The sequence below is a fragment of the Myxocyprinus asiaticus genome, chromosome 33, assembly GCF_019703515.2.
Source record: "Myxocyprinus asiaticus isolate MX2 ecotype Aquarium Trade chromosome 33, UBuf_Myxa_2, whole genome shotgun sequence".
In the NCBI taxonomy this organism is placed as follows: Eukaryota; Metazoa; Chordata; class Actinopteri; order Cypriniformes; family Catostomidae; genus Myxocyprinus; species Myxocyprinus asiaticus.
The window spans coordinates 25,290,269-25,312,184 of record NC_059376.1 but is presented as its reverse complement, the minus strand read 5'-3'; the positions used below and the strand labels follow the sequence as shown (position 1 = coordinate 25,312,184).

The window sequence follows — 21,916 nt, the reverse complement described above, 5'->3', positions numbered from 1 at the left end:
ACATAATCATTCCTTATCAATGCTGTCTCCATCCTCCATCTTTCTCATAATTACCACACAAACCTGCACCAGCCCACCTCTCTCTCCCTGTTCTCTATCTCTGTCTAATCTCTCTCACCTCCTCCTGAGGGTTTTCAGAATGCCTCTGATAGGTCCATGTTATCTCGGCCAATAGTGATTTGGGTACACATTCCAGGAAAGAGCTGCTTCCATCTACAGCATATAACTTCTTCTCTAGGACACGCTGTTTCTGATGGTCTGCAGAACACATGGAGAACATTGTTAAAAAATAATTTGTTACACGTGAAGAGTAATTCCTCTTCCATAATAAAACATTTAGACAATCTAATAGTTCAGATTAAAAATCAAGATTTCTTGTTCCTTTAAAGGTGTACTCAGTAACATTTTGCTCGTGTCATCTTGGACTCACAGTGACACCAAGTGGTGCGGATGCAGCATCATTCAAAATCAGTTATAGATGCCATAGTAGAAATTAACTTTTCACAGTCAGCCATGCTTAATTTAATCCAAGAGTGAAAGTGTCCAATAACAAGGCGGTTACTGAGATTAAGTGAGTAGTATTCAGCTGGTCATGTGATTCTAACATAGCAGCCCCCATGAGGGCACCCCCTCCCCCATGTAGAATAAAACAGCTTTTATAAGGTTACTGACATGACTGGAGTCCTCATCTCATATGACTGCTCATAATTTTATACATATGTTTCAAATACAACTACTTTCTTTAGGAGTAAAACTTTTTTAATGGGGAAAAAAAATACTGACTGCGCCTTTAAGGCACTGTGCAATTGTGTAATGTCTGTGCAAATAGCAAAAATAATCACTAATTTGTCATTTTAAATTGTAAATTAACAGTCCAATTTGGACTAACAGACTTAGATTATACAACTGTTGCTCGGCTTCGTCTAGCATGTATACATGTTAATCAGACCACAATTGGCCTTGGCGTTGCGCACATGCTCCGAAAGACAGAGGTGACATGCAAAGTGTATTTAACAGTTCCTTAGCTGATGTCCTTCCTTCAAATATTCCATTATGCATTGGTTTATGTATACTTTGACAGACAAATGAAGACTGTAGCTTGACGATGCAAAAACCTGCTGTAGCTTGATTATAACTGCACATGTCCTCAGACATATTTGTGTGTGTGTGTGTGTTGTTGTTGGAATTAGCCTACCAATAATTTACATGTTTACATTTACATTAACCAACATCTTATGGATTTTTGTGTTCCTTGCCACAGTCGCCTTCAGCTTGCTTACAGGGGTTCTAAATAAAATTATTATTTAATTATTATTATTATTATTATTATTTTATTTATTTTATTTTATTTTTATAACCTTTTCTCCCAATTTGGAATGCCCAATTACAACTACTTTTAGTAGGTCCTTGTGGTGGCGCGGTTACTCACCTCAGTCCGGGTGGCGGAGGACAAGTCTCGGTTGCCTCCGTTTCTAAGACCATCAATCCGTGCATCTTATCACGTGACTCGTTGTGCATGACACTGCGGGACTCCGCATGTGGAGGCTCATGCTACTCTCCGCGATCCACGCACAACTTACCACGCGCCCCGTTGAGAGCGAGAACACTAATCGCAACCACGAGGAAGTTACCCCATGTGACTCCACCCTCCCTAACAACTGGGCCAATTTGGTTGCTTAGGAGTCCTGGCTGGAGTCACTCAGCACACCCTGGATTCGAACTTGTGACTCCAGGGGTGGTAGTCAGCGTCAATATTCGCTGAGCTACCCAGGCCCCCTTATTATTTAATTATGTAATTTATATACACAATTTACAATCATATTTAATCAAACTACACAATGATCACTCTAAGACTTTATAGATATTACAGCTTCATTTTTTGTTAATGCATGATTTTCTGCAAAGCTGCTTTGAAATTATGTGTGTTGTGAAAAGTGCTATATGAATAAAAATTACTTGATTTGACATGTATCAGTATATAAAGACGGAATAGGAGAATAGGAGAATAGGATTTCCTTCTAGAGGTTGACAGCGGTGTTGCAGTATTACCTCCTGAGCAGAGTGCATTAGGATCACCATTCCTCACATCCTGACGCCGGAACCTTCTACAAACACACACAAATACACAGAGTGCAAAAACAAATGTTATGGTAAGAATAATAAAAATAATTTATGTTCAAGTTTGCCTGTGAAATACATCATGCATGAATAAAACCATGTAATGCCAAGTGTGACTGAAGCTAGTATACCTTTTTGTGTTTGGCAGGTAGCGTGTGCATGTGTGTCCATCCCAGGCACAGTAGGGATCTCGAGCCAGGCAGCACTCGGCACACGCTTTACCGTACATACTGCAGCGGTGCAGGGGCACCTGGACAACACCTGTATCTGAGCCAACATACAGCTGTTGCTGTAGAGTTAGAGAGAGGGAGAAAATCACATGATTTAGTAATTTGCTTCTTTCATATACTTCTGTAGTTTTGTTGAAAACAACTTTAAAGAAAATAGATTCATTCTCACCCGTTTAGAAGAAATCTGCATGCTAATGATAGATGATGAATCCTGCAGAGAAAAGAGAGATGTGAGTGTGTCTTACACTAATGATGGGACTTTCCATTGACTAATGATAGTTTAGATATATCTTAACCCTACCCCGATCCCTGAACCTAACCTTCATACAAATCTGCATATTTATATTTTAATAAAGACATTCTTTAGTATGTTTATTAAGCAGCTTTCCTCATGGGAACTGTTGGCTGGTCCCCACGTTGTAGGTGATTTCAGGTTTGAATATTTACTGAGGACATTAAGTCACCACAATGACCGTGATTACATGCACTTAACAATATGGTTTTATTCCAGGGTTTTTGCAGAAATCTGCATTTGAGAATGACAATTTCCTTACGCCGTTTAAGGGATTAAGAGAAAGTAGCTTTACACACCCAGATTTCTCCAAGAGAACATGGCTTATGTTGTCAAGCAAACCACATAAAAAGATTTGCAGCATTCTTGAAGGTTTTTGAGGAGTGAGTATGTGCGTAAACAGACCAGATAACAAATGTCATAGGATGGAGCCCAACAACATGTCAACACAGTGGAAAGAATTCAACATTTCTGGGAGTACAGTGGGAAAAATCACAAATCAGAATCAGAATGAGCTTTATTGCCAAGTGTTCTCATGTACACAAGGAATTTTTTTTGGGTGATAGGAGAAACAAGTGCACACAGAACATTACAGTGAGACACATAATATTAAACAAGGTAAGAGTATAAATAGACATACAAATAATGAGACATATAACATAGAATGGCGTATGTACATGTGCAAGTGGTAATATATGTGCAAGGTAGGGCCTGAGGGTAAAAACTGTTCTTATGCCTGGATGTCCTGGCCCTCAGTGCTCTGTAGCGCCAGCCAGAGGGCAATAATTCAAAGAAGGAGTGGGCAGGGTGTGTGGGGTCCAGAGTGATTCTACCTGCAAGTTTAATCACTGTGGAGACAAACAGGTCTTGGAGGGTGGGCAGGGGGGACCAATAATCCTCTCAGCAGTCCTGACTGTCCATTGTATTTTTCTTTTGTCTGATTTGGTGGCTTAACCAAACCAGGGGGATTTCTCCTGAAATCCACTATCATCTCGACTGTTTTGAGCGTGTTAAGCTCAAGGTTGTTGTGAACGCACCAGACAGCCAGCTGTTCAACCTCCCGTCTGTATGCAGACTCGTCACCATCACGGATGAGGCCGATGACCGTGTTGTTGTCTGCAAACTTCAGGAGCTTGACAGAGGGGTCCTTTGCAGTGCAGTCATTCATGTACAGGGAGAAGAGCAGTGGAGAGAGAATGCATCCCTGAGGAGCACCAGTGCTAATAGTGAGGGTCCCGGATGTGAGTTTCCCCAGTCTCACTAGCTGCTGCATATCTGTCAAAAAGCTTATGATCCACCTACAGATTGGGGTGGGCACAGAGAACTGGGTCAGTTTGGCTGAGAGAAGATCAGGCATGATGGTATTTAAGGCTGAACTGAAGTCCACAAATAGGATCCTTGCTTAAGTCCCAGGTCTTTCGAGGTGTTGCAGGATATAATTTAGTCCCATGCTGACAGTATCATCCACAGATCTGTTTGCTCAGTAAGCAAACTGAAGGGGGTCTAGTAGGGGTCCAGTGATGTCCTTCAGGTAGGCCAAAACCAGTCTCTCAAATAACTTCATGACCACAGACGTGAAAGCAACAGGTCTGTAGTCATTAAGTCCTGTGATTTTGGGTTTTTTGGGGACCGGAATGATGGTGGAGTATTTGAAGCAGCAGGGAACTTCACACTGTTCCAGTGATCTATTGAAGATCTGTGTGAAGGTGGGGGCCAGTTGGTCAGTGCAGACTTTCAGACTGAGTCTGGTGAATAACTGTCTGGGCCTGAAGCTTTCCTAGTCTTCTGTTTCTTGAAGTCCCGGCACACATCCTCCTCACAGACTATAAGTGCAGGTTGAGTAGCAGGAGGGGGAAGAGGGGGGTTGCAGGAGGTGTAAGTAGGTGTGTGAAGTGAAGATCAGAGCGGGGGAGGGGTGTAAGACTGGGATTTTCAAACCTGCAGTAAAACACATTGAGGTCATCAGTCATTTATTGATTCTCTACAGAGCAATGGGGTGGTGTCTTGTACTTGGTGATGTCCTTCAGGCCTTTCTACACAGATGAAGGATCGTTGGCTGAAAACTGTTATTTCAGCTTTTCAGAGTAGCTTCTTTTAGCCAATCTAATCTCCTTAGTCAGTGTGTTTCTGGCCTGGTTGTACAAGATTTTGTCCCCACTTCTGTAAGCATCCTTTTTGGCATGACAAAGCTGTTTGAGTTTTGCTGAAAACCATGGTTTATCATTACTGAATGATTAAAAAAAAGTCCTTGTAGAGTTGCACATATCCTCATAGAAACTGATATATGATGTCACAGTATCTGTGAGATCATCCAGGTCTGTGGCTGCAGCTTCAAAAACACTGCAATCAGTGCATTCAAAGTAGGCTTGTAGATCCAGCTCTGCTTCATTGGTCCATCTCTTTACAGCCCTTAATAAAGGCTAGCTGATTTTAGTTTCTGCTTGTAGGTCGGGAGAAGATGAACCAGACAGTGATCAGAGAGTCCTAAAGCTGCACATGGGACAGAGCGATATGCATTCTTTACAGTGGTCCAGTATATTTCTGTCTCTAGGCAAAATCTGACCACACAAACATCTTCACTTGGTCTAAAGGATGACATACCACAGATGTCTTTATATATATATATTTAAGCAATATCACACGAGCAAGAGTGCGATAAGGCCCTACATCAGCACTGCTGTGATTCGGCCGCAGGAATGAGGCTGCAGGCCGAGTGCCATAGATAATCACAGCAGTGCTGATTTAGGGCCATATAGCATGATTGCTCGTGTGATATTGCTTATATACAACAGTTGAACAAGTACATTTAAAAAAATTTGGAAAACTGAGTACGTCATAAAAAACGCATTTTATTTTCTAACTACTAACTACTTTCTTACACAACGGATCAGAATCTGCCATTGCTAGTTCAAACCAAATGATGCGTCCAAGCATCTTAAAAACATCACTTTAGAACTAGTATCAGTTTATTGGAGAAACAAGGATGGATGTGTGTGTGTGTGTGTATGTGAGTGTGTGAAAGAGAGAGAGAGAGAGAGAGAGAGATGGAGCATGTGTAATCACCTGTTGCCACTCCCAAGCAGAGATGCTGTCAGCTTTCTGAAGATCAGCTTTTTCAGTGGAAAAATAGCCGTCCAAACGGGGGTATTTCTCCCCAATTTTGCGGTAGTTGGTGCGCAAGAGTCATTCACTATAGAAATCGTAATCTTCTCCACCATTTTAAACAGTATGTCCTCTCCAATGTGGAAAATCCAGTAAGAAGTAAGCGCCTTGAGTTTTATTAATCAGTCTGTTTTGTCTCTCAGCTGTGATGAGCCGTAATACTGAAGTTGTCGTTTAAAGCCGTTTAAAGCTATTACCTAGCTTTAGTAGTGTAGTAGTAATATAAGCGTTCACGTAGTGCTGTTGTATGTAAACACTGATTGACGCTGACTTCACGTCACCTAACTGGTTCATATTACAAACAAAAATGATCTTTTGCCACCACCTGCTGGCTAACATATGTAATGTCAAAAAATTACATGTAAAGAGACACATATACAGTAGCTTTTAACACATCTGCACTGCTCTTACACTTTAGTTTAGAACGGCACGAACACAAGCAGAGTGATACACACAGTGCAGCATCCAAGTAATGATGGTGTGAGACCATCAGTACTCATGGAACATCTCCCCCTTTAGCATCAATGACAGCGTGCAGTCTTTTGTAATAGTTGTCAATGAGGCCCCAAATTCTTGCAGGTGGTATAGCTGCCCATTTGTCTTGGCAAAATGCCTCCAGGTCATGCAAAGTCTTTGGTCGTCTTGCATGAACCGCACGTTTGAGATCTCCCCAGAGTGACTAGATGATATTAAGGTCAGAAGACTGTGATGGCCACTCTAGAAACTTCACCTTTTTCTGCTGTAACCACTGGAGGGTCAACTTGGCCTTGTACTTAGGGTCATTGTCATGCTGGAAAGTCCAAGAGCGTCCCATGCGCAGCTTTCGTGCAGAAAAAATCAAATTGTCTGCCAGTATTTTCTGATAACATGCTGCATTCATCTTGCCATCAATTTTCACAAGATTCCCCGTGCCTTTATAGCTCACGCACCCCTAAAACATCAGTGAGCCACCACCATGCTTCACAGTGGTGATGGTATTCTTTTCACTATACGCCTTGTTGACCCCTCTCCAAACATAGCGCTTATGGTTGTGACCATAAAGCTCTATTTTGGTCTTGTCACTCCAAATTACAGTGTGCCAGAAGCTGTGAGGCGTGTCAAGGTGTTGTCGGGCATATTGTAACCGGGCTTTTTTGTGGCATTGGCGCAGTAAAGGCTTCTTTCTGGCAACTCGACCATGCAGCTCATTTTTGTTCAAGTATCGTTGTATTGTGCTCCTTGAAACAACCACACCGTCTTTCACAGTCATTCACCATACCACTGTTACCTGTGGGTTTTTCTTTGTATCCCGAACAATTCTTCTGGCAGTTGTGGCTGAAATCCTTCTTGGTCTACCTGACCTTGGCTTGGTATCAAGAGATCCCCGAATTTTCCACTTCTTAATAAGTGATTGAACAGTACTGACTGGCATTTTCAAGGCTTTGGATATCTTTTTATATCCTTTTCCATATTTATAAAGTTCCATTACCTTGTTACGCAGGTCTTTTGACAGTTCTTTTCTGCTCTCCATGGCTCAGTATCTAGCCTGCTCAGTGCATCCACGTGAGAGCTAATAAACTCATTGACTATTTATACACAGACACTATTTGCAATTTAAAAAGCCACAGGTGTGGGAAATTAACCTTTAATTGCCATTTAAACCTGTGTGTGTAACCTTGTGTGTCTGTAACAAGGCTAAATATTCAAGGGTATGTAAACTTTTGATCAGGGCCATTTGGGTGATTTCTGTTATCATTATGATTTAAAAAGGAGCCAAACAACTATGTGATAATAAATGGCTTCATATGATCACTATCTTTAAATAAAAGACATTATAAACTATATAGAATAACCCTATCACAAACCCTAACCCTAACTAACCTAAATAACTTTCTATTTTAATTTTTAGAATAATAATAATAATACAAATATATTTTCCATTCAAATAAGGATATCCCACATTTTTCCAAAGGTAGTGTTATCAGATGCAGCTAAACTTTGGGGTCAAATCTGTCTCCAAAATATAGCTGACCTCACCTTAAAGACCTGCAGTTCCTCCAGCAGAAGCTCTGTGTTACTCCAGCTTCCCTTGGGCACTGAGATCACCTTCAGCACAGAGCCAACATCTGCAGAGAGACACAAAGAGGGGTTATCAAAACTAATTTATCCAAACACACACACACACACACACACACACACACACACACACACAAGCAGTTCTATCTGCCTTACCCGTGCCAATGTACATGACATCATAGTGTCCATCAGCTGCACTGACGCGGTCTACAGTAATCTGAGTGAAGCTGTACTGTGTTCCGGTACGCAGAAACACAGGCCGGCCTCCAAGTGGAGTGACTGGATTAAACATTAAAGGATGATGTCTTGCAAACTGGATCACGTTATCAGGGAAACCTTTAGTGGACTCAAAACTACCAAAGGTCTTACTAGGACACTGAGAAAGAGAGAGAGATTATAGCTGTAAAATCCTGAATCCCAAACTGTTCACATGATATAAACAGTCTACACAGGTCAGCACGTCTAAACCTTTAGCCAGCAAATAGAATTATTTAAAATCTAAATCTACGTTTGTAACATTCACGAAATAGTTTTATGTTACATAATCTTTGCTTTGAAATGGCACTGATGCGTCTATTTTTGTATGTTATAGGAAATAGAGGATCTATTCCTACCATGCCAGGCCGTGGGTATGGCACTTTACCCTGGAATGGAACCCACTGGTAATTAGGTCCCTCTTTATGGGCAAAGGGCCCTAAAAATGCCCGCCGAATGTCATTCATGGTGTAGAGACACACTGCAGAACCTTGAAATACACTACTGTAAGACAGAAAAAATATACATATAAACTGTTAACACATCGAAACACTACAGCAGTGAAGAAATAGACACACATTGGGTGAATTCCAGAAAACGGGGCTCTTTTTGTTATTGTAATGAATGGCAAAAGTGGCCCAAATGACCTGAATTCAACCTAAATGTTAATAAATGTTTTAAATGGAATATTGTGATGCAGCAAATTTAAATACTTCTGTTTCATCCATCAAACAAATCTTAAACACCCTCTGATGAACTCTGACCTGGAAGTGGTAAAGACGGTGTAGATCAGCGGGTTCTTTCTGTCACGGGTCTGCAGCAGGAACACATCCCCTAAAGGTCAGGACAAAGTTCAAAAGGCAATAAAATGCAATTGCCAGTTATCTCAGCATAATCTAACCCTTGGAAGAGTGTCTATGAGTCTGTGTGTATGATGTTCTTACTAAGTTCATCAAAGTGTGTTTCAGTGCCATCATGGCCTGGTACAGAACACACAAGACGGGCCTTCAGAAATGTTGTCCACTTATTTACTAGACTGCGCTGTCCTCCCATATCATTCTGTTATAAACGAAAGTAGACAGACACAGTCATTGAAATCAAAATGATAATCAAACTCCAGTCAGTGGCCATTAGGCTTAGTAAGAGGTTACAAAGCACAGCTGATAAATTATTGGCTCCTAACCCTGCAGAGCTGACCAATCCGCGCATAGGTAACCTTTCCGAATCCCTGCGCTTCCACAGCAGTTTCTCTGAAGAAGAAGAAGACTTTATCATCATCAGGATTCTCACTCTCGGGAACACCAAATGCGGCTATGAACTTCGGCTCTGAAACACACAGCATTGTCATAGGTATAGAAAATAAACACATGCTAAATTTGTCTAAGATACTCTCTCATACACAAACACACACCATTGAGCCAGCGAGAATCGTGCTGTTCTGTTCGTATGGAGGGTCTTTGTCCCATACTGCGGAAGATTGTAAAGTCCCGCCCCATCAGATCAGTGGCCACGCCCGCATAAAGCTCATCATCTATGTGATGAAATAAAGATGGGTTACTAATTGATCACGTTGTAACAGTTTCTTTTAGAAGGGATGTATAAAGCTAAACAGTGGCAGACAGCCGAGCTAACCAATCAGAACAGATGCTGATGTGTGACGTGGGTCATATGGACTCTTTCCTTTTCCATCTTCTACCAGAGAGGGATTAATTCTAAACACATGATCCTACAGAGAGTGGAAGAGACAGAAAAAAAATTAAGCTGTGAATTATTTATTTATTTATTTATTTATTTTTTATCAGCATTTATGTTTTTCTTTCCTGAGAAAATATTTAAACATTTTTAAAACAAGATGGATTTTCTTGAAAAGCACAATCGTGTAAGATTAATTAAGTGGCATATTTGTTTTCTTGTTTTAAGCATACACCTCATAATTTTTTTTGGATTTATTCTTGAAAAAAAAAAAAATGGTTCTCAAGTAAATGTATCTTATTTTATAGATGTTTAGATATTTTTTCTAAAAATAAGACAAACATACTGATTAAGAAAATAATTGTTTGCAATGTATAAAGCATTGGGGCCATTTAACACACACTCATTTAAGTGCATCCATACAAACACACACACACACACACACACACACACACACACTTTTACCTCCAACTTCTGTCCCACTTCCACATAAGCACAGGTGGGGTGGAATGCCCCAGTCCCACAGGCATACAAGTGAGTTCGATTATAGTGGTGTAGCACTTTTACATAGTTTACACAGTCCATCTGCAATACACATACAAATAAATTTTATGATGGACATATTTCACATACTTTCACCAGTTCATCTGTCAGACACAGAGACTGTCACCATCTGGAGTGACTATCAGTAGCCCAGAGCCAAGGACAGACACGAAAACTCAAACAGATTTTTTTTGGTTCGTCTCCTAAGAGACCTCTTATGGGGTGGAACAAAAATGAAACGTCAGTGTATTACGTATCCCTGACGACAGTCTGACTCTTCTGCTGACCTTTCACTGCTCACTGTGATCCCGGAACTCTCTGTAATCTCTCACACACTCTCTTTCACACACAGAAACAAAGACACACCAACTGTTAGAGTGACAAATACACACATGGACACATATAGTCTCTCTGTCTCTCTCTTCCATTGTGAGTGTGCTCGCTGCAGCATGTCACATTTTCCAGAGTGCTAGGAATCGCTACGACAACATGAGGGAGTTGGAACGTCCGGATTCCAGGGTGAGAGAGGGAATGCAGGGATGGAAAGAGGGGAATGTGAAAATTAGAGACATGAAGAGAAGAAAGGAGGAGAGAAAAACAAGATCAGAAGAGACAAGATGAGAACAGATGAGAAGAAAAAAGACAAGATGAGATGTAATGAGGAGACAAAACATGATGAGAAGAGACAAAACTTGAGAAGAGGAATGACAAGATGAGACATGATGAAAAGAGAGAAGAAGAGAAGAGACGAGAAGAGAACGGTTGAGACGAGAAGACAAAATATGATGAGAAGAGAAAAAAAGAAGATACAAGACACACTGAGAAGTACAGAGAAGTAAGGAGACAAAATGAGAAGAGATGAGACAATATTAGAAGAGATGCAGAGACAAAACATCATTGAGAAGAGAAGAAACAAGACAAGATGAGAAGAGAAGAGACGAAATATGATGAGAAGAGAAGAGAAGAGAAAAGAAGAGACAAAATGAGAAGAAATGAGGAGACAAAACATGACATGGGGAGAAAAAAGAGATGAGATGAGACATGATCAAAGGAAGAGACAAGATAAGACAACTGACAAGAAGAGAAAAAAAGAGACAAGATGGAACAAGATGAGACAAAAGGAGATAAAGCATGATGAGAAGAGAAAAAGAGGAGAGGAAATGAGAGGAGATGAGACGAGAAGAGAAGAGAAGAGAAGAGAAGAGAAGGGAAGGGAAGGGAAAAGAAAAGAAGAGAAGAGAAGAGGAGAGAAGAGAAGAGGTGGCCTTTCAGGGTCTCTTCAGTTTCAGTAGCAGATGTTCCTGCTGCTTGAACCTCACTCTCTCTTCTCTCTCTGGGTAACGTGTGCTCTCAACAGCAGAATGAACCCTGAACTGAACATCTGTTTAAATGTGGTCAACACACACACACACACACACACACACACACACACACACACTGAACTTCAAATATTATCCAACTCTTCTCTGTTTTCCAGAAGACAATGAGATACTGACCAGCTGTCCCAAGAAGAAATGACACAAAGCATGAGTTTAAAAATAAGATTCAATTAGATCTGCACACAATGTATCTGTCTCTGATGTGTGTATTAAGCATAAATATACTGTACAAAGTTGCATACACATTTGGGGAAAATAAGTACATTTCAATTATATTGCTATTTCTTTGATCAATACTAGGTGTTTAATGAAACATAAGTATATTTATAGTCAGCATATCTCTCAGCTTGTCTGCCATCTTTGATTGTGGGATTGTCTTTTCCATGAAGGATGTTACATGCAATGGTGCTTTAGAATCTGGTCAAAATCTTAGATGGAAGCATAACAATGCTTCTACAGTACCTGCCTACTTTTTGGAACAGCCTTGTTAGGAAAATGCTGTTTAGGTAGGCAGCTCACAAGCTTTTGGAACAGAGCTATTCAGAAACAATGGAAGTCAGAGGAGTGTGTGCTTTGTGTAACCTGCTACCTCTAAAAGGAAGATCTGATTGACATTTCTTGGTGCCCAATAACCTGGCCCTCCTGCCATGCTTAAACCATGCACGCACGCACACACACACACACACACACACACACACACACACACACACACACTGGCAGGCACATACAAGGCTTGTGGAGAACAAAGACCTCTCTTTGAGCTTAATGCACCCTGCGAAGGGAGTGCATATGTGTGTGTGTGTGTGTGTGTGCGTGTGTGTGTGTGCGTGCGTGTGCGCGTGCGCGTGCGTATGAGTTGTATGTTGGGATTGGCGGAATAGAATCATCGAAGACCAATTAAGTTGCTGACAAACTGTGTTTATACAGGAAGGAGTCTCTCCCTTTCTTTTGCCCTCTCGTACACACACTGGGGCTTCTGTTTCGAGAGCTTTACAGCCCTCAATAAGGGAAGGACGTGTTAGGGGTATGTGTGTGTGTATATGTGTGAGTGTGTGTGTGTGTGTGTGTGTTGATGAGCTCTTTGAAGTGAGCCCACGAGACAAAGAAAAAGAAAGGAGTAAGAAAGACAGAGTGAGAGAGAGAGAGAGTTTAGAACAAAAGAAAAAAGAGCATTGAAATGAAAAATATGTCTCAGGAGGAATAAGCTAGATGTGTGTGAATGTCCTGCTAAGAGGCATGCGATGAACTTTAAACTTTGACCATTTATTAGCCTGATCATTGAATCTCTGTGTGATTGTCCACATGTAGTCAGAGCACATTTATCCATACATGCTGAATAAAGCTCTGTGTGTGTGGGTCAAGATTTGCCTTCATTGTGGGGACCTAATATCCCCACAAAGATAGTAAAACCTCAAATCACCTACATTGTGCAAAGAGTCCAACGAACAATCTGCACATGGAAAATGGCTTAATTAACATACTAAGTAATGTTTTAAAAATTTTGTGAAATTCATTCACAAAAATAACGTGTAGTTTTTAACAATAAACAATGTAAAATCTCATGTGGACATGCAAGCCATTGTGAACGAGCGTCTCTCATGCACTCATGAACACGCAATGGACATTTCATGGTGAAAAATTACCAAAACCTATTGTATGCCTTCAGAAGACTTGGAATAGGACACAAGAGTAGCATGGATTACTTTTGATAATTTTGGGTCCTTTTTAAAGCTTTTAAGTAAGTTACTATCAACTGCCATTGTATTGAAAAGACAGACTACAATATTCATTAAAATATCACCTTAAGAAATAAAGTCATACAGGTTTGAAAAAACATGAGGGTGAGTAAATTATGCCAGAATCTTCATTTTTGGGTGAACTGTCCCTGTAATAAACTGCAAAATGGGTTTAATGAGGACAGTTGATGAACTACACTGTCAAAAATGGGGAAAATCTGTTCACAAGTTCACATTTTGATATAATCATTGATAAAGGTAAAATTATTTGGCTTTTAGTCTGTTAGAGAGCTTGAGTTCAAAAGTCAACTTGAGCTCTAAAATCACTCTGGAATACTTTATTAATCATCAAGATTATATAATACTTAATGTATACTAGAAATGAAAAGATATAAAGATGGAGTTTGGGTGATGGAGATATGCTGGAAGAATTGACACAAGAGTGAGGTAAGCGGAAGTTTATATACCCTTTCTTCATGATTGACAGGGATTAGATGAACATGCTTCTGTCAAAATTACATTTAAAAGTCCATACAGAAAAAATAAGGCCCTTAATGAGAAAATGTATTGCAACTTCTCTTCTTTGTTTTAAAAAAAGAAGTGACAATTAGAGAGTGAAAGAAAGATCAGAAAGACATGGTGTGAGAGATTATTTAGACAGTATAATGATGATAAACAGTATGTGAGAAGCAGGGAATGAAACAGAGAAGAAAGCAATACTGAGTGAGAAATCAGGAGCTAAGAAGGAAAGACTGAACAAAAGAGAGATAGGAGAGAGAGACAGAGTGAGAGGTCAGGAGGAGAGTCTTAGGGAAAATCCTAAATCCTTTATTCATGGAGGTCTGGTTCTGTCCCCGCCATCCTGTACACACCTACATGTAATGTGGGTCAACTCACAGGTCACTGCACTGAACAAAGTCTGAGTGTAAGTGACTGTGTGTGTGGCAGATCTCATTGTCAGCTGACCTCAGTCAATTACCCACCACAGGATAGACCCCTGACACAAACACACACACACACACCACTCATTCTGAAGTTTCACAGCCTTAGACACACCCTATACAATAAGCAAGACACAGACAGACACAAATGTCAAAACTGATCCCACACATATCCGCTTAACACACCAGATAAAACATACACACTAAAAACAAATGAACAAATTACACAATCATGACCTTTTAACAAACATGCTCAGCATGTTACACAATATTAAAGCCATACTGTGAGCAGTACACAGTACACCACTTACAAACAGTACCATGGAATAACCATGTTTTTAGACATAACATGGCAATACAAATAATTTTCTGGACATATACTGTACCATGATAATACCATGTTTTTAGACATACCATAATAATACCACATTGTTTGGACATATATCATCATAATTCCATGTTTTTGGATATACTGTATATACCATAGTAAAAACTAATTTTTAGTCATATTTAATTGTCATTACATGTTTTATTTGGACATGTACAATGGTAATACCATGATTTTTGAATATTTAGTAAGCTAATACAATAAATATGGTAATCATCTAGTGCCATGGTATTACCATCACTGTACAATTGTCCCACCACTTTACTTTCTTCTAAGGGACCAGACAGACCATTCGCAGTAAGAAACACTGCTTGCAACACATTTAAAAAGTACACATGTCAATATTAAAAATAGCTCCCACATAACTCAAATGTCCCAGTGCAACAATAAACAGTGATACCTCTAATGTAACATAGTGGTTGTGATCTAAATCACTCTACACTGATTTATGTCTGTAATCCACAGACTAATTTAGGAGAGCTGAATTTATAGAATAGCAGTGCTGTCTTGGTGTGTGTTTTTGTGTAAATAGTTCATTTGGGAGATTGTGTACTGTTAATGTGTGTAAACCAGGTGTGCTGGTGACCACAAGATCTGATTATTGCAAACACTTACATTGATGTCTTTTCCTGCCCAGTTGCACTCTTCCCTCCAATCCACAGGGGCTGGCCAGTAAATCTGAGAGAAGAGTGAGGAAAAGTTTTGGGTTAAAGTTGCAGAGTTACACATGTTTAGTAGCTTGAGGGACATTCTCGTTGAACCATAACAAGGACACGACCAGGGGCAATGCACACACATGCAAACACATCCAAACATAGCCCCTTTTTAAAATTACCTGCGTGTACTTGTGTGAGACTAGCTAGCACACAGTGACCGATAACTCATTCCTTGGTTTTCCTTCCTGAACAAATAAGGATCCATCATTCTGTCGATGATATGTTGATCAGGAACACCATAAATCATCAGGCATGAGTTTAAAGGCTGATTAACTTTACACATAATAAATGCTAAAGCTTTCTTAACTTAACTGACAGTACAAGTAGTATTAACATTAATTTGGGGTGATGATCAATGGACAGCACTGAATACAGGTGTAAATGGGGTCCGAGTTGTTTTGTGTCAGATCACTCAAACCACACTCTAAATCAGATACACATGTGGCCTCATCGCATTTGTAGTGTAAATGCTAATCTTTGCTGTTGTGTCCCAGATGACAGTGAAGGATCACCTACTCACCAACAAACATTTCAAAAGTTTTAAACTTTGCCAGATATATGTGGCTTTAAAAGAAAACAACCATTTCAATAGAAAAAATTAAAAAGAACATACATGCTGTATATACAGTAGATGTTTCTTCAACTTTGGGCAATTTATTGCCCCAGGGGTGGACCTTTATTAAATATAAAAGATTTCAACTTTTTTCTTTTTGTTATATGAATTTCAAATTAAAATGGACTTGAAAACGTTTTACTATGCCTTCATCATTCAAATATCTTTTATGTATAGATTTGACTGTTTTGGTCTTTTCCCAGACCCAAAAAACACAAATTATTACATGTTTAAAACTATGACAATCTAAACAAAGAATAAATTAAACATAAACAATTTAAAAATGTATTGTGTGAAAATGATTTCTATCAGTAATAATAATACAAATAAAATTCGACTGTCTCACAGCTGTGCTGTCATTTCCCCACCCCACACACACAAAAAAAAATGTACCCATAATAAACTTTTTTTAATAGTTAAATTACTTGTTTACCAAGTCGACAAAAGTGTCAGTGAGGAACATGCTTCAGATGAAAAACAAGTGATGCTTGTGAAAAAAATAAATATATATAAATAAATATCACTAGTGATAGGAATATTTTCAAGGGGTGTCATTCTCAATCAATCTGTAATTTTGCAAAAATATGAAAAAAGTGTGAAAATAATATTTAATTGTGTGTATTTAGGATACATAAAATGTTAGCTATGAAATTTTATATAGCAAAACAAGGGAGTCATTTAATTACATTTAAAAAACATTAAAAATTTAATTTCTATCGCCGTCATTTCCACCACAGAATTCTATTAAACACAATACAGAATTTGAGATGTGGTGAAAATGAAAATGTGGTGGGAATTTTCATGATTTTCAGAAAAAGTATGACAAAAATGGCATAAATCTCATGTGATGCATGAACATACACTGTTAGACATGGTTTGTAGGCAAATTAAATAGTGAGAATCTGAAAAATACTTAATGAGACTTTACTTTCTAGAAGTTGAAGAAACACCCATATACAGTATGTGGATATATGTAGTATATTGTGAAGCATCACTCGAGACAGTTGTTAGTACCTGTTGTTAACAAGGTGTTAGCCCTTTGGACTACATAGTCAATTTAAGTAATTATAATAATATATAATATTATATACACTACATGATAGTAAAGTACAGTATAATAGAGATGGGGATGGAGAAAGAGAGGTGGAGCTGCAGTGGTGGAGATATGCCAGATGATTTGTCACTAGAATAAGGTAAGCAGCTGCTTATATATCCTTGTTTTTATGAATGATTGTATTAGATAAACAAGCTCCTCCAAAACTATGGTATTTGATGGTTCAAACATAGAAGGGATGATTGTTCCTTTCACTCTTACATTATGGATGAAGGAATTGATGAGTGAGAGAGGACAAAGAGAGAAAGAGAGAGAAAGGAGTTTGCTGTACCTTCTGTTCCTGTTTGCTGATGTTGTCGAGACTGAGAGATAACAGAAAGTTACGTCCACCAACAAAAAGCCTTCCTCTCTCCTCGTCCAATAGGAGAGTTCCGAAACAACATGAACGTTCCAAATCAAACCGCTTGACTCCATTGAACTGTTGAAGATCTATAGAACACAAACACACACACACAACCAGAATTTAAAGCCAAACACATGTACATACAGACACGGATTTTACCAAATTTTCAAGATTATTGGAAAAAGTTTCAAGAATCATCATTGAAAAACTCATATAGATTGACAATGTGTCCTCAACTATGTTGGTTATGGCACTGCATACAGTCACAAAATTGTACATCAGATGTAGGCCAGACCTATTACCTTTGTAAGAAAGCTTCATGCGTGGCAAGGAAACAGATGTTGAAGAACTTCCACTAGATGAAGCATTGACGCTGACCAGCCCGAGCAGCATCAGTGAGCTGCCCATCATCAACATCATCATCATAGTCATCATCTTCTTGCTTCTTCTGAAGAGTACCAAAACTTCTTAGCAGTTAAGGGTAGACACAGACAGCTGCCTCGCAGATGGTTGACTGGGATGCTGGTTGTCGTGGCAGCTGTTGCCGTGACAGCTCTCAGTTGTCGTGACAGTGATGCTGTGGATGTGGAGTTTCCTCTCTATGCTCGAGGCCTGAACATCAGAACAAAAACAAAAAAACAAAACAAAAAAAGAATTAAACCATTTTCATCTCTCCCTTCTGTCTTTTGCCTCTATTCAGTTCCTTCTTGAGTGCCCTTTTATTCACTCCTAAAATCCCCAGTCTGATCATAGACATGATATTTAAGATATGTTGTCCTGGCTACATACACACACACACACACACACACACACACACACACACACACTCACACACACACACATACACACACACGCTTTTCATTTAAGAAACACTGGCAGATGGTTTTAAGCTACAGTCCTACCTAAAATGTGGAGAGAGGAATCTGATCTCATATCACTCACACACACGCTCACACAGACTTGGATGTTGAAACATCTAAGCGTTCGATCTTGTTAAGCCGGCCTTTCTGATTCTGATCCAGGTTCACTGAATGCCCATCGAATGCCAAGATCCACTCTGTCAGAACAAAATCCAGATCTCATTTCAGAACAACAACACCTAATTACTGCTGTGTGTGTGTGTGTGTGTGTGTGTGTGTGTGTGTGTGTGTGTGTGTGCTTGTATAATATTACTGAACAAGTTCAAATGTTCATATTCAGCATATGGAGGGTAGAGAAAAGATACAGGAGGAGTATGGGCTATGAAAGGAGAAGAGAGGAGAGGAGATACTGTATCATTTTAAAACATATCATTCAGACTTCCATGCAGACAAACTGCTGATATGATAGCTAAAAACAGGAACCTCATCCGCTCTTAGTCAATACAGTTATGTAACTTAACATACTTTGACGCATTTACACAATTTTGGGTTTTAATGTTCTTACTTAATATAATTTTTTGGGTAAAGAGTGAGTGTTGTTTGTGTGTGTGTGTGTGTGTGTGTGCAAATGTGTGCATGAGTTCAGTATATCAGACACTTAAAAGGTAAAGAGGTATCTGCACAGTTAATATCTACTTTTCTTTTGCTATTCCCTCCCTAGTGTTATAAGACGATTATAAAAACAGAGAATAATAAACTGCATTTTTTTAAAAATCTCCACAAGCCCCTTAGTAACACACACACACACACACACACACACACACACACACACACGTACTTCAAATAGCCATTTGCTACAGTGCTGAATTTTAATGTGTTAGTGAGCAACACCAGTAAGATGAGAGGAGACCTACTGACTCCACTGAATATAGATTTTATACATACACACAAATGTACACACACACAAACACACATACAGCACTTGCTGACATTTGCAGGATTCTTAAAAAAAGAGAATAAATATCAATGTGTGTACATCAGTCTCAGACTGATTTTTTGTGTGTGTGTGTGTGTGTGTGCATAATGTTACATTTTTTTTAATGAAATTTAAAGAGTAATAAATACAAATGCATGCCAAACCAAATACAAATAAGCTTTATTCTATTCTCTCTCTTTCTGTTTTTCTCACTGTGAATAACAGAACTATTCACACAAGCAGACAGCAGAACTCTGATAATGACACACACACACACACACACACACACACACACACACACACACACACACACACACCTCTGTCTATAGTGCTTTCACACTGATTAGCTGTGCTAATTTACTATAAACACAGCTAATATAAGCAACTGAAGACCTGTGTGTGTGTATCAGACACACATTTTTAAGTGTGTTCAACAAGGTTCTCTCCCCCCATCCTGAGAGGTTTATACAGGAATAGAGCAAACAAGTGCATCCCTGTGCCCTTCACGTTTCTTTAAGCAAAGAGGCCATGCAGCAAATCGTACATCATCATTACAGCCAGTGCTGTAGGACTACACACTCTTGCTGGTATGAAAACACTCACATGTGTACACACACACACACACACACACACACACACACACACAGCGGAAGACTCTTCTGCAGGTACCAGATCTTAAAGCCAGACTAAATGCTCCTAAGCCCAAAATAAAACAAACAATAATTAACCTTAAGACCTCAATGCCACAAAGACAACACCCAACAAAACAAGTCAAAAGAGAGAGATGGAGGAAGAGAAGAGAGGAGAGGAGGCAATTACTGTGTCATAAGCCTCTCAGTTCATGAGCGAGACCCTGAAAAGAGAAAATGAGGGAGAAAGAGTGACAGAGAGGAGGAGAAAGCAGTCGATTGTTCTGTTGAAAGGTTTCTCTGGACTGCGACCAACTGTCAGAAACTTCAATAAGGGGACGAAAGAGAAAAGAAAGAATGAGAGGATAAGAAAAGAGTGAGGAAAGGCCTACGCTTACATGCAGAGGAAAAGAAAGATGAACAGTGCGAGAATCTGCAGGTAACCAAAAGTTTTTCTTCCCAGAGAGAGAGAGAGAGACAAATAGACAGACAGACAAACAGAGAAATGGTATTCAAGTTCAATCTACCTTATTGGCATGACTGTTTTGCAAACAATACTGCCAAAGTATAAAAAAATAAATAAATAAAAAAACCATACAGTCTTTCAGTCTGTATCCATCTGAAAAGAAAGAACCCACCTTGCTGACATTTCTTCTTTTTTTGGTCTTTGTAGGTCCAACAAGGCACACTGGCACACACACATGCATTACTATCCCTCCTCGCTCTTCCTCAAAGTTCTCCCACTCTCTGTCTCTCTGAGAATGCATGTCAGGGTGTGTATGTGTGTATATATATCTCTCTCTCTTTTTTTCTCTCAGGCAAATAGACATCAAACTGCTCAAAACTCTCTTTCTTTAGATCAAATACAACAATGTATGAGATAATACTGTGTATACACACAACAAACAGAGACACACTCACACACAAATCCTTTCAAATGCAGTCCAGAGAATGAATGTGGTGGCTCTTAGCCCAAAGTGAAACAGCAAGTTTCAGCATGTGTGTGTGTGAGACTGCTGTGATCTCCCAGGTCAGAAGCCCCTCAATCCATTTAGAATAATACACACAAGTATAACACTCCCTCACACCGACACACTGACAGACACAGAACCGGCAGAATTAAAGCAGACAGAAAGAATGAACTTAAAACTGGACTGAGAACTAAAAAGAGAGGAGAAAAATAAGCCACCTTTAAACTTACAACGGTGGCACATAAGCAGCACCTGAAGTGGCATTTAGGTGTATTTTCACTGAATGTTTAATGCTGCTCAACGGATGCATAAATGCATTTTCCCAGCAATTACAATTGCATAAATAATGTTAGGAGATAAATGTTAGAAATATAAAATTTTGAATATTGGAATATGAAATAAATGTAAATATAAAATTTCACTTTTTAATATGAAACCATACATTATGAAATGTATACTCTATCATGTCAAAAACAAAGTTTAAGGCGGCTCTGATGCTGCATTTAATTTACACAGAACCAAAGCAGCATCAAAACTGCCTTAGATTCTAGGGGCTCAGGTGGGACAGAGTAGGATCAATTTAGTCTGGCTTTTATGTGGCATTACATCTTTACACAGAATTTTGAGCATGCACAAAGCAGGCTTACCGTAGCTTTGTAAAGATACCTTAAAAATGCCTATAGGGAGAGATCGATAATTTATGAGAGAAAGGGAATTAGATGGTAAAATGTGTCAGACACTGTGTAAGTCTGTGTGTCTTGGAAGTGTAATAATATTACTGGTGCTTCCTATTGCTCATATTTAGGGATACGTACTGTATTTCAGCAAACCTTACCCGTAAGTATTATATTTTGGCACATAATTCATCCTGCAACATTTTATATACAGACATGAATGATACCT

The 21,916-nt window shown here is 39.3% G+C and overlaps 1 protein-coding gene across 3 annotated transcripts in view; it reads right to left on the bottom strand.

Moving 5' to 3' along the window:
* Positions 1 to 21,916, bottom strand: part of LOC127424396 (semaphorin-3B-like) — a 41,156-nt gene that overhangs the window by 3,202 nt on the left and 16,038 nt on the right. The window contains exons 1-17 of one of the 3 annotated variants that reach the window (XM_051669562.1): positions 18,480 to 18,623; positions 17,880 to 18,189; positions 17,506 to 17,663; positions 15,407 to 15,469; positions 10,270 to 10,389; positions 9,745 to 9,838; positions 9,524 to 9,643; positions 9,296 to 9,438; positions 9,057 to 9,171; positions 8,877 to 8,946; positions 8,472 to 8,616; positions 8,014 to 8,233; positions 7,819 to 7,907; positions 2,518 to 2,559; positions 2,250 to 2,407; positions 2,050 to 2,105; positions 119 to 258 (exon numbers count right to left, since the gene is read on the bottom strand). In XM_051669562.1, the coding sequence (XP_051525522.1) occupies positions 119 to 258; positions 2,050 to 2,105; positions 2,250 to 2,407; positions 2,518 to 2,559; positions 7,819 to 7,907; positions 8,014 to 8,233; positions 8,472 to 8,616; positions 8,877 to 8,946; positions 9,057 to 9,171; positions 9,296 to 9,438; positions 9,524 to 9,643; positions 9,745 to 9,838; positions 10,270 to 10,389; positions 15,407 to 15,469; positions 17,506 to 17,663; positions 17,880 to 18,012 (1,866 nt within the window). In that variant the 5' untranslated portion in view covers positions 18,013 to 18,189; positions 18,480 to 18,623. Of the gene's footprint in view, positions 1 to 118; positions 259 to 2,049; positions 2,106 to 2,249; positions 2,408 to 2,517; positions 2,560 to 7,818; positions 7,908 to 8,013; positions 8,234 to 8,471; positions 8,617 to 8,876; positions 8,947 to 9,056; positions 9,172 to 9,295; positions 9,439 to 9,523; positions 9,644 to 9,744; positions 9,839 to 10,269; positions 10,390 to 15,406; positions 15,470 to 17,505; positions 17,664 to 17,879; positions 18,190 to 18,479; positions 18,624 to 21,916 lie in introns of those variants that run through there. The other 2 variants (XM_051669563.1, XM_051669561.1) reach the window with 2 other exon arrangements.